Below are 13,071 nucleotides of genomic sequence, written 5' to 3'. Positions count from 1 at the left end.
TGAACTGTATCTACCTTTATCTTTAGCATCAATCATATCACTAAAGAGATTTGTCAACGCAGTACAGGTGCTATGGTTCTTTCTGAACCCTGACTGCAATTTAGGTAATATATGATTCTCATTAATAAAATCCGTTAGCTGATTAGTAACTATCTTCTCCAAGATTTTTGATATTGCCGGGACTAGAGATATTGGTCTCAGGTCTTCCATTCTAGCTACAGACACCGTTTTAGGAACTGGTCTGACGATGCTTTTTTTCCACGCTTGAGGGAATACTCCATTAATTAATGACTCATTCACTAGATATGTTATTGCTTCAATGGCAAACGGACTCACAGCTCTAACCATATCAATAGAGATTTCATCACAGCCTACTGCTTTAGACTTAATATTATTCATTACTGCTTTGACAGTTTCTTCAGTGACAGCACTAAATCTGAATTCTTGTATTGTGTCATCTTGCCTATTAAGCGTAAAAAATCTCTTTGTCTCCTCATCCACCTGAGTCCCAGAACCCATATCTGTAAAATATTTATTTACTTCGTTAACATTAAAACCATCAGTGACATCTACCCTATTGTTTCCATGTATATCACACTGCTTAATACATTTCCAAAAATTCTTACTGTTGTTTGTTGTTGAAAGCTTATTTGTAAAGAATTCTTTTTTTGCTCGCCAGACCATTAAGTTTAATCTGTTTCTCAGCTCTTTGTAATCACTCCAATCAGATTCATTTCTCGATTTCCAATATCTGTTTCTAAGTTGATTTTTTTCCTTCGTCAGTTTCTTTATTTCATAATTTCTCCAAGGGGCCATTTTCTTTGTTACCCTTTTACATACTATCGGCGCTGTTTTATCATATATTTTCTTAATATGACTGGTTAAGGCTGACTCAATGTTATTTACTCCTGTTATTTCTTTAATCTCCTTCCAGTCAATCTCAGACATTTCTTTTACTGCTTTGTCAACGTTAAAATTAGAAAAATCTCTATATCTAACCATCTTTGGCTTTTTCCTCTTATTAGATAAAAACAAGTCGCAGTATATTAGCTTGTGGTCCGTAATTGACTTCCCTCTGTGATCTTTAATGGAAGGTGCATCGATAATGCCGGTCCTCTTGACTTCAGCTGACCTGTCCACTATGATGTGGTCTATCAAGGTGGCTGAAGTTGCTGTCACCCTTGTTGGCTCTTTTATCAATTGTACTGCATTATTTTCACACAAGAGTCGGCTTAAATATTTGGAATCACTACTCATTTTTGTCATTAAGTCAACGTTAGTGTCACCAACACAGATCACAGAGTCGACTACAACCGCAAGGTCAACAAACAAGGAGTGAAACATCGAAGCAAGGCAGGTGTACCTAATATTAGGTGGCCTGTAAAATACACACAAACCCAGTCTCTGATTTTTCATTCTCAGAACAATTGAAAGGGTTTCAATACCAGAAGGCTGATGATCAGAAAAATTGTGAAGTTCGTACATAATACTGTCCTTTATGTACAAGGCCACCCCTCCACCGATTTCATCGGCTTCGTCAGGAAGGTGACCAGATAGGTTGCGATCACAGCGTAGCAGTCTGTAGCCTGGTATGTTGTAATTGTCTGAGGGAGTGTCAGGGTGTAGCCAAGTCTCTGTCACACCAAATATGTCGAAATCAAAATCAAGTACAAGTGCACACATTTCTGAGAACCCAGTGTTCAAAGAGCGCATATTTAGGTGACCAATTCTGAAGTTGCCGTCACCCCCCCCCCCTCCTATCAGTTTCCCGGCACAGTAGCTACATCGGCACTGCTCCCACTCCCACTTTGGTCATGGTCCTGGCCAGATACAACCCCTGTGGCAAGATCCCGATCCGGAGGAAAGGGGGTGGACGTCAAACTGACTACACCCTGGTCAGAGACTTGGGTATTTTCTTGAGACCCCCAGAGAGTGCTGATCACCTCTGCAAACAAATGCCCGAGACGAGAAACCCCTCGGTGACAAAAGTGTACACCATCACGACTGAGGTCCCCCCTGCCAACACACGTGTTAGCCTCTACGAATGTAACACCGAAGTTGTTACACATCAACTCAACTTGGGTGTTAAAATCGCAGAGGGATTTGTAACTGAGATCTCGTCTGATTAAAACACTATTCAAAATCAATTTGGAACTTGGAAAATGTGCCCTGGCAGTGTACAAAAGGTCAGCCAAGCTGTGGAGTGCCTCGCGCTTCCCATGTCCCCCATTGTACCCCGGACCCCCGCGATAGCCACGTCGAAGGTTGTTGCATCCAACATGGAAATAAATCATTGACAAGCTTACATCTAAATAACTTAACAACCTATTTTTTATATCTATAAATCTGCCTCCCGGACAACACTCCACATAAGCTCCCTTCTCTGCAACAATGTTTGTGGAGAACCGAAGATGGGAATCACCAATCACAAGGACATCTCTAAATGGTTTTTGGCTCTCCTCAGAGATTGAAGTCATTTTTGGTAGTGGTGAAGTCAGCGTGGCCGGTGCGGGAAGAGACACATCTAGTGTAGCGGTGCATGACTCCTCTCCCGTTTTGTTTAGGGATGATTCAAGTTGTCTCTGTGTGGCAGCATCCAACTCAGCAGCTGCTAGCTCAGTGAACAGGTTGGTCGAGGTTCTCCGCTCCGACATTGATGGATATTGTGCAATATTTTGAGAGCGTCAAACATTGTTGATCAAATCTCGAAACACAAACTTAAGTTTTGTTGGTTTAGAGATTCGAGATTCTGTTTTGACACATAACCATAACCAGAACATACCCATAACCATTATCAGAAAAATAGTACCAAAGCCTTACAACATTTACAAAGTATTTATGTTGTGTCTCAAAACAGTAGGTATGGGATTCAATTCTCAAATCCAGCCGAATAATTCTTAAATTGTTATCTTTTCTAGAGATTAGCTGTATCAAGATTTGGATTTGACACAACATTAGTAGTAGCAATTATAAGTTTTATACCTACTTACTTCATAACGAACTCGCTGGAACAGGCAAGCCTTATTGTCTAAAACAGCGAGGGACTGACTGGGCTTAGCATCTCCGTTAAGTAGAAATGTTATGTCCCCTCTCTCCCACCTGGAAAAATAATACTCTGTGTACAGCCAGTACCAGGCCAATTGTACAAACTAGTACAAAAGCCAGACTAAATAGTACAAAACCACTATTGGAGAAATGAATTTGAGAACCATGATAAAGTTGCTTTCACTACGCTTCCATTTTGCAGTATCTCATTCATTAATGTCCTAGAACTTAAAGAGGTGCTCAAAAAAATATTTTACGCCACACTACACTGTTTTGACGAACTTCCCACGCAAGGATTTAGTCCAGGAAACGGTGTGAATTTTCACACTCAAGCTGAATAAAAAGACTTGAAATTCAAGTTAGCAAATTAAAAAATGAATCGTACCTCATATCGTTAAAGTCTACAAGAGTGGTATCCAGACGAATAGAAGAGCCTCGTTTGTGGATACGGCAAACATCGGACGGAAGGATCCGAGAAACTAGCGGTACTGAAACAATACAGGTGTTCTTGCAAAATTGTAACTTAAGACTATACAAACAAGATTATTGTAAGGCTTGATGACACCCCAGGCTGTACTACTTGCCATTAACTCATTCCCTTACCCATGACATTCACTCAAGATACTGTATGAGGGTTTATAAACACAATGCAAGCCAAATAATGGAAGTCAAAAGACAAGTTACAGGCTATTATTTGCAAAGTGTAATTGCAGGGGGTTTTACCTACAAAAAATAAAGTCCGAAAAATATAAGGGTCAGGAATTAAATCAATGGTTAAAATATTTTAACAGATGTACATTATGATTCACTTGGTGTAAATAATAATATAGGAAAGGTAGGATACATAATCGTAACGGTATTTGTCTGGGTTTAACATGGTTGACAGAAAAAGTTGGTTATAGAAAAGTGTAATACGGCAGGAAGTGTAGGTGCGTAGGGGCACTCCTTAGATAATGTGGAAAAAAAGATATCTAAGTCAAATACTTTTCATGTCAGAATAGAGGTATGTTATTAGTTCATATTGGTCATTAGGTAAATAATATTAGTTCATAATTTAGTTGTAAATCTTGGCACAAAAGGGAATAACTTTTGTGGATTTTTAGGTAGCCTATACGCTTTTTAAATCCTATGAAGAAACTACTAGAAAGTGTTAATGTTATATAACAATAGGTTATTATGAGAATTAACTAACATTTAAGTCATTTAACTTGACTCCCTCAATTAATTAACAAAATTACAGCACTGTCAATGCAGACTTGCGATCATTTAATAATTACTTAGGTAAATGCTATGATATAACTTCATGTGGAGGTATTTAAACACAAGCTTATCACTACTGACAGTGGTGAGATGTTTAAAAGAATATTTAAAAACCTTTATCCATACGTTTTCCAATTTTAACATATCATAACTATAAACAACAGTTTACAACATTTCACATGATTACAATATTAACAGTTGCAATAATTTTAAGCAACTTTTCCATAGAGGGAATAAGCTATTACCGTAGGTCTAATAGTAAGACCTGGACCTGGGACCGATTTACTTTTTTTATTTTGAGGCCCCTAGAGGCCAAAAACACCATCCATTCAAATTAATTATATAGGTTTTATGTTTTATTCATATAAGTCCGTTAGTATGGTAGGTTAACTTTGAAAAAAATTAATCAATCATAAAAATTTGGTACAAATGTGTAATCCTGTGACGTTTATTTGTACGAGTTCGCGAACCAGCATGATAGGACTATGGGAATGGGGATTTAAGGGGTTTTGCTTTGTTATGCACTTAATAGTGCAGGAGAAAATTACAAAAATCTGAAAATTCTTATGTTAGGCCTTATGAAAAATAAGTAAACTGTTGTAGTTTGCTTGTTTAAGAACATATTTTGATCAAATTTGGAAAATTTATTTCTTACTGAACTATTAAAATTTTACTAAGAAACACTCTATTGTCTTCCCCTTAGCAGCAAACATATGTACTAGTTAAACGAATGTTATTTAAATAGGAGATAAATCTAATATTTTAAGTCGATGTTTTAGTGAAAATATAATTGGACAAATGAAAATTTGCTTTGCCTGCAGGTTTGCTGCAGTTCAGGTATTTTCAGTGTTATAATGAAATGTTTAATGTATTGTATTGTACAGTATTTAATTTAGCCTCTTATTTAGTCTATTGTATTGCATGTTAAGCAAAAGTACAGAAAGTGTTAATTATATAATCATTCTATTCAACTATTCAACACAGAAGAATATTTTAAAATTGAATCGCTAAACAGACAAATGTATCAGAACCTCAAACAAGTAGTAAGACTATGAATCATTGTTACTTGTGTAGAATATTCTACTACACACTGAACAATCTTTGGCCTTGAAGGGTATGAAGATGTTTAACTTATCTGTTATGATATACAAATTGAGATAACTGATAAAAAAGAACCAAACCATTATTCAATTGCATCTTTATCAAAACTATAGATTACGTTTTATAGCTGACCTGATTGATTGATGATACCCATTGAATCAAGAATGTTCCTTGAGATAGCAACTTAAAGAAAATATATTAGAGCTATGATTTGCCCGTTAGGTTAGGTTAGGTTACTACGGGCTGTAAATAATATCTTTGAATCAAAAGTTGGATTTTAAAAGTCCAAATTTTATCATGTAATTTCAACAATGAGTAAATTATTTCCTAGGATAAAAAACTGAAACACACTCACCCCAACTTTGAAAGTCCCACTTCAGTTCCATGTAAAAGTCGCCCATCTGGTTTAGCGCTTTAATCAAATTAGGTCTTCGCTCCTCCATCTGTTCGCGAGCCTGTTGTTTCAACTTGCGCACCAGCGAAACAACTAGAGAAAACATATGAGAAACATGTTGTAGGCCTAGTGGAGTTTTATCAAATTAAAGTACAGTAATTTGAGAATGGTCACAGTTTTTTTAAAAAGGGGCAAGCTAAATAGGCCTTGCGGGAAATGACAGGAAGTTAAATAAACTATGAGAACTTAAAATATATGCACTACATCATATAACATACATAATCCCTAACAACAGTATTTATAAGATTTAATTTAATTACATTACATCAGCAGACCCTTTTAATGAAAAGTTTTTTTTAGCGTTCCCCTATATTTAACTATCCGCTCGCCTGGTATTGCCGCTCTAACAAAACATTTTGAAAACTACCTATTGGAAAATAGGTATAATTAATTTTGAATAGAGCTCAAAAGCGCTCAAAATTGAGTAAAAGAAGATTGGCCTAATATTTCAAAGAGGATGACTAATACTTAACATACATGAACTTGCACTTTGAACTTAGGTAATACTAGACATTAGATTAATACTAAAAGGTATGTGTAGGTTTAGTATTTCAATAAATAATAAAGAAAGAGCTTCGAAAATTGGACCAGTAGCCTACACAGTTACTGGGCATTAAAATAATTTAACACATTAGGCCTATTCAGTGATGTACGCTATCTCCTCAGGGGGACGGGCCTGCTAGGGATCAGAAGAAAATCTTAAATTTATAAGCATAGGTTTATATGCACTTCAAATAAAAGGTCTTTATTAGTCAAAAACAATGTCGCAAACCCAAACTTAAACGGACAACCAAATAAAAAATGGCAGCGGTTCAAAGATTGATAGAATTTTCAATGCTATTATTACATGTACACGCTACCTCCTCAGGGGAGCGCCTGCTAGAAATTGGAAGAAAATCGAAGGCATAGGTTGATTAGCACATTAAATTAAAGGCCTTTATTAGTAAAATACAACGCCGCAAATTTGAGTTTAAATGAACGGAGTCCAAAATGGCAACCGTTCAAAGATTTTTTTTGTATTTTACCAGTAAAAGCCTTTAATTTGATGTCAGGCTAGGCCAACATATCAACCTATTTTATTTTATTTATTTATTTATACACGGTAACACCATTTATACAATAGTAGTTAGCATAATCAATTACAAGATGGCATAATTTACAACGACACTACATTACTCCCTAATTCAATTAATAATAAAACAAAACTGAACTTGAAAAAACTTTGAGTAAGTAGGCCTATGTTATTCAAGGAAATACTAACAGACAATATATAACCTATGCTAACATTTAGGATTATCTTATGATTCTTAGAGGGATGTCTCCCTAAAGACCCGTACTACTTTCAATAATGTGTTAAAATGAGTTTTATATCCATCTCCAGTAACTTGGTGCCAAGTTTTGTAGGTCTATATTAATTATTTTTGGAAATATTTATATTGATTATTTTTGGAAATATTTATATTGATTATTTTTGGAAATATTTAACTGTCCTGGGACTTTTTTCTTTCATAGTGTGTTTAAAGTTTTCTATTTGACGAGGTCTATTGTAATTTATTATTAAATAATTACCAATGAAGTACCGGCATCAGGTTTAAAAGACAGTTACACAAAGATGGCAGGTCAGTTATAACCAATCATCGCCATCTATTTCTGATACCGGTACTTCAAACTCACAATGTAACTATTGGTAGTTACTTAATCTTTAGATAAACCAATTGCATGTTAGGGCAATAGCACTTACTTGTTTGTCGGTCGCCGTAGCTAATAGCTTCGGCAAGAGGACTCCAGCCAGCGTTGTTTTTAACCTTGACCGGAGCTCCATGTGCGAGCAGTAGATGAACACATTCTGTTAGAAAAAAGTTATAATTTAAGTTATCTTTTGGAATCAATAATACACCAAATGCGAATTACCTAGCACCCCTAGCTGACAATAAAAAAACATTAAAATGCCGATTCGTTTACCTTGTAACGCTAATTACCCTATGAGGCATAAAAAGGTAAGTATTGGTATACCCTACAAAATGTGACAGGTAGGCTATACCTCATATCCATCAACACCATGGTCAACAATAGGCTACATTAATTGTCTGGGTAGCCGAGTGGTTATAGTGCTTGCCTTCAAATCTTAATATCACTCAAATCGATGCGAGATCGTTTCCAGACCTAGATGCCATTTGTCATTGGGCTATGAATTAATGATGCTGTTTAACAAAAAGGTCGACGTTAGATAGTAACAAGACCGGAGGGTTTGGACTGTTCCCTTTCAAAACGTAAAAAATGCCACTGGCGTAAACACACAAAATAAAAAAATAAAAACATAAGGTTGGATAGTAAAGAGAAGAAAAACAGCACTTGACTTATTCAAATTGAGGCGCATCATTTGGGTATTTGCTACTTTCTTTCAAATGACCGATCATCCATGTGCTATGATGGCTTACAAAAATGTTCTTGGCTCCAATCTTTATTCATTATTGTGCTGGAAGACAAATTCTTATAGGGAAACCCTTCCCAGGATGGAATTTCACTGACACAAATCTTGAGTGGTTTTTTTATATATTACAAGATCGGTCCAGTCTTAAGTACAATGAAAACCAGCATTTCATAGGTTTTGAGGAAAGATCATAAGGTGAAGCTAGAAAGTGTGAAAACCTCTAAGTTACAGTGAGTTTGCTATGTTGTACACTAAGTTAAGAGTTAAGTTATAAATGATTTTTTTTTCAAATCATAACTAATGCCTATAAGATAATCAAATTGGTAGAATAGAAAAGCATAGGCTAGGTCTACCTACATAAGATAATAAATGCTATTTTAATCAAACTATTACTTACTTTTCCTAAAGAAATACCCTAAATGCAGTAACTCACCTTTGCGACCCAGCATGACTGCAAGATGGAGAGCAGTGTTTCCTACGAAAGAAAATTAAACTTAAGTTTAGTAAACAGCCATACAAAGTGCTGATGATCAACTAATTTTAGATGTCAGGGCTTAGTCTTCATGTACTAAGTTATACCAGTAAGTTAATCTAAAATAACTTAGGCCTATGTTAAGTATTGATAACTCAAAATGGTAGGCCTACCTAAGTTACTAATGATGCCTTTTCACTTTTCTCATACTTGAATACTTGTTGTCTAAATCGTTGACCGAAGTATGTCGGATAGATTGCGTTGTTATACTAATATTTACAAAATTATTATATGATACAAAACTTGCTTTACAAAAAAACCATAAACTTAAAACTTTAAAACTTAGGCTGTGGTAGGCCTAAGCATGTCTGTTTCTCAACCTGGCATCAAAGGATCATTTGACAACTCGTCAAGACTATACAGGGGCCTATTTGTGAGCAAGGTAAATCCTACTGTCGGGTCAAGTAAATTTAAACCAGCAATCACATTTAAGACCAATTATAAAGCACGTGAGGCGCAACATGAAGCAATGGTATTTCACCAGTCTACAGCAAGATGGCAACTGCCGGCTGTGACTCCTAGTGGCGAGTGCTGCTAAACAAATGTTACAGGTAATTGATGTTTACAATAACTTGTGCATGTAACTTAACAGCGTGTCTTGGTTCACTTTAAACATGTAACTTAGGCCTAGGCCTATTAAGAAATGTGACGTTTTCCTAATGACATTCAACCTAGCCTATGTGTAGGCTTACCTATCAATTTAGCTGGTGGAGTTGATCAAAGTTTAAAGTTTAGAGGGTGTTAGTAATATTAATATCCACATTAATTTACACTCACATTATAGTAATAAAACTATTTGGTAATTATATCGACCTCCGGACCTCACGCGAAATTAAAAATTTTTTTTTCCAAAATGTTCGAAATTTCACGCTGATTTCAAAAATGATTGTCGTTTTTTTCGGAAACGTCCCGTTTTCCCGGAAAATGGGAAAAACGGGAAAAATATTTTTTTGCTCAAAACCCATGTTGTGGGTACTCAAATTGTGCGGAATTTCCTCCTGAACAAGAATATGTAAATTTTATTACGATCGGACCACTATTAAGTAAAATATCACCGAAAAACGGGAAAACGGGGAAATTTTTCTTTGCTTAAAACCCATGTTGTAGGTACTCCTGAACAAGAATATGTAGTTTTTATTACGATCGCTTTTAAGTAAAACATCACCGGACAGGTTACCTAACCTAACATAACCTAACGTAGGTTTAGATTAGGTTAGGATAGGTTAGTTTAGGTTAGGTTAGGTTAATTTAGGTTAGGTTAGGTTGGTTTAGGTTAGGTTGAGTTTCGTTAGGTTAGGTTAGGTTAAGTTTGGTTAGGTTAGGTTGGTTTAGGTTAGGTTGAGTTTCGTTAGGTTAGGTTAGGTTAGGTTAAGTTAGGTTAGGTTAGTTTAGGTTAGGTTAGGTTAAGTTAGGTTAGGTTAGTTTAGGTTAGGTTAGGTTAAGTTAGGTTAGGTTAAGTTGGTTTAGGTTAGGTTGAGTTTCGTTAGGTTAGGTTAGGTTAGGTTAGGTTAGGTTAGGTTAAGTTTTGTTAGGTTAGGTTAGGTTAAGTTTGGTTAGGTTAGGTTAGTTTAGTGTAACCTAACTTAACCTAACCTAACTTAGGAACTTAGGTTAGGTTAGGTAAGTTTATCAATAACATGAGTATTGTAAGTAAACTAACCTAAACTAACCAAACCTAACCAAACTTAACCTAAACTAACCTAATCTAACCTAAACTAACCTATCCTAACCTAACCTAAGTTCCTAAGTTAGGTTAGGTTGGGTTAGTTTATCAATAACATGAGTATTGTAAGTAAACTAACCTAAACTAACCTAACCTAACCAAACTAACCTAACCAAACTTAACCTTACCTAACCTAACGAAACTCAAACTAACCTAAACCAACCTAACTTTACTTAACCTAACCTAACCTAAACTAACCTAACCTAACCTAACTTAACCTAACCTAACCAAACTTAACCTAACCTAACCTTACGAAACTCAACCTAACCTAAACCAACCTAACTTAACCTAACCTTACCTAAACTAACCAATCCTAACCTAACCTAACCTAAACCTAAGTTGGGTTATGTTAGGTTGGGTAACCTGTCCGGTGATGTTTTACTTAAAAGCGATCGTAATAAAAACTACATATTCTTGTTCAGGAGTACCTACAACATGGGTTTTAAGCAAAGAAAAATTTCCCCGTTTTCCCGTTTTTCGGTGATATTTTACTTAATAGTGGTCCGATCGTAATAAAATTTACATATTCTTGTTCAGGAGGAAATTCCGCACAATTTGAGTACCCACAACATGGGTTTTGAGCAAAAAAATATTTTCCCGTTTTTCCCATTTTCCGGGAAAACGGGACGTTTCCGAAAAAAACGACAATCATTTTTGAAATCAGCGTGAAATTTCGAACATTTTGGAAAAAAAAATTTTTAATTTCGCGTGAGGTCCGGAGGTCGATATAATTACCAACTATTTTTGCAAAATCTACTCTTCCTATGCCTTTTCAGTTTCCAGTCTTTTAATGATATAGGCTAGGCCTAGACTAGTTGGGTTTATTTGACCACCCTAGATATAGGCCTCTATGCTAGGTTATAGCATAAAACCTTACTTGATTGATGAATTGTCTTAAAATAACATTAAACTACAAGTTACGAAATATTTTATCTACGTAACTTATTGTGTGAAGTTTTTTTAATTCAAGTAAATAAAAAGGGAGGATGTAAATAGGCCTAGGCTCTTGGGAGCTACATAGAACTTACTACACAAAGGTAATGTTTTACACTATTAATGTTGACATTACCATGTTTATCTCTTTTGGAGACGTCGTGAATCCTTATGAGAGCTGATAATTTACGTAAATCACCACTGAAAACACATTTGTGAAGTGGAAACTCTTCGTCGTCGGCCATATTAAAATTAAACATAGATAATTTTCAATTTCATTTTTACTTCAAAAAAACACACACTAACATTTTTTTATTTTTTTTTATCGTTGATATAAACAAGGAATACTAAGTAGGTCATAGAGTAAGGCCTAATTACTTGTACTTTAATTCAATTCAAGAATAACATTGTATCATTGAATACATATGTCTAAAGTTCGGCCGCTTAGAAAGTGACCTCCTCCAGCATTGGTTTAGCATTATTTATTTATTTATCATACGGTAAACACCATTTTACAATAAAAAATTTTTAAATATAGGTATATAGTCGAATTCAGATACATCTTGCTGACAAAAAAAAGATTGCTTACATGAAAAATTACACCAACAGGATTGGGTAATTATTTGGACGTAGTGACTACTCGCAAAAGTGAAATTTTTTTTCCATAATATTTTTCGGAAAATACCGGAAATTACCGAAAAAAGGGAAAAACGGGAAACAAATATTCCGCGTATTTTGAGTACCACATGACGTATTTTGAGTAAAAATTCTTTTTCCCTTTTTTCGGTAATTTCCGGTATTTTCCGAAAAATAAAAATGTCATTTTCGGATTCAGCGTGAAATTTAGGTCGTTATGGAAAAAAAAAATTTCACTTTTGCGAGTAGTCACTACGTCCAAATAATTACCCAGGATTGTACCAAAAATGCCAACAAAGATTGTATTATTGAATGTATAACTAATAATAGACGTAAGGCTTATAGTGCTTGAAACCCCAGTGTATGATCGTGAATACGTTGCAGTGCCTAATTTGAATTCTGTCCCACTCCCATAACTGTTAATGGCTATGGAATTGCAAAGATGTCAATGCCAGGGGAACTCGATAGCTTCAGAAGTTTGGTTTGAAGGCAAGATGCAAGACGTTCAGCAATATATAACGTCACGGCTGATCACCCCTCTTTCTCTGAGTGGAACAGGGTCAGGGATCAGCTTCAACTTCTGATTGTCTACGGTGGTTTTTTCAGCTGTATTGTCCCAGATAAACCTGTTTACTAATTTTTTTACTGCTTACTGTTTATTTAGTTAAGTTAATTGAAATCGGTGTCCAAACTATGACTGGCTCATCACCCATGACGTTATTGTTTCGGAGCCTCTTGACTTCGAAAGTTCTTGTCATCGCACCATATTTAGGGAAGTTCCTCGGGGTTATATCATCTACCTCCACCGACTTCTGGTTTAGTACTCTTGTATTCATTAACAAACTCCACTCTAATATACAGGTTTGAATTGGAGGTGAGAAACCTCCTCTTGGTGTGCTCCTGTGCCAAAGTTGAACCAACCAAGCTATTTTTGCAATATAACTCCAGATTGTAGG

At 35.5% G+C, this 13,071-nt stretch overlaps 1 protein-coding gene across 4 annotated transcripts in view; it reads right to left on the bottom strand.

The window, feature by feature from the left end:
* Positions 1-11,785, bottom strand: part of LOC128995070 (ankyrin repeat domain-containing protein 13C-A-like) — a 31,825-nt gene extending 20,040 nt beyond the window's left edge. For all 4 annotated transcript variants that reach the window (XM_054419953.1, XM_054419954.1, XM_054419951.1 and 1 more), the window contains exons 1-6: positions 11,616-11,785; positions 8,725-8,766; positions 7,602-7,706; positions 5,762-5,893; positions 3,431-3,533; positions 2,991-3,099 (exon numbers count right to left, since the gene is read on the bottom strand). In XM_054419953.1, coding sequence (XP_054275928.1) covers positions 2,991-3,099; positions 3,431-3,533; positions 5,762-5,893; positions 7,602-7,706; positions 8,725-8,766; positions 11,616-11,739 — 615 coding nt within the window. In that variant the 5' untranslated portion in view covers positions 11,740-11,785. The remainder of the gene's footprint in view (positions 1-2,990; positions 3,100-3,430; positions 3,534-5,761; positions 5,894-7,601; positions 7,707-8,724; positions 8,767-11,615) is intronic.
* Between the last annotated feature and the right edge of the window lie 1,286 nt (positions 11,786-13,071).

Source organism: Macrosteles quadrilineatus, unplaced genomic scaffold (genome assembly GCF_028750875.1).
Source record: "Macrosteles quadrilineatus isolate MER2022 unplaced genomic scaffold, UCM_ALF_1.0 Scaffold_5__1_contigs__length_97177068, whole genome shotgun sequence".
Lineage (NCBI taxonomy): Eukaryota > Metazoa > Arthropoda > Insecta > Hemiptera > Cicadellidae > Macrosteles > Macrosteles quadrilineatus.
This window is presented reverse-complemented; position numbering and strand designations above follow the sequence as displayed.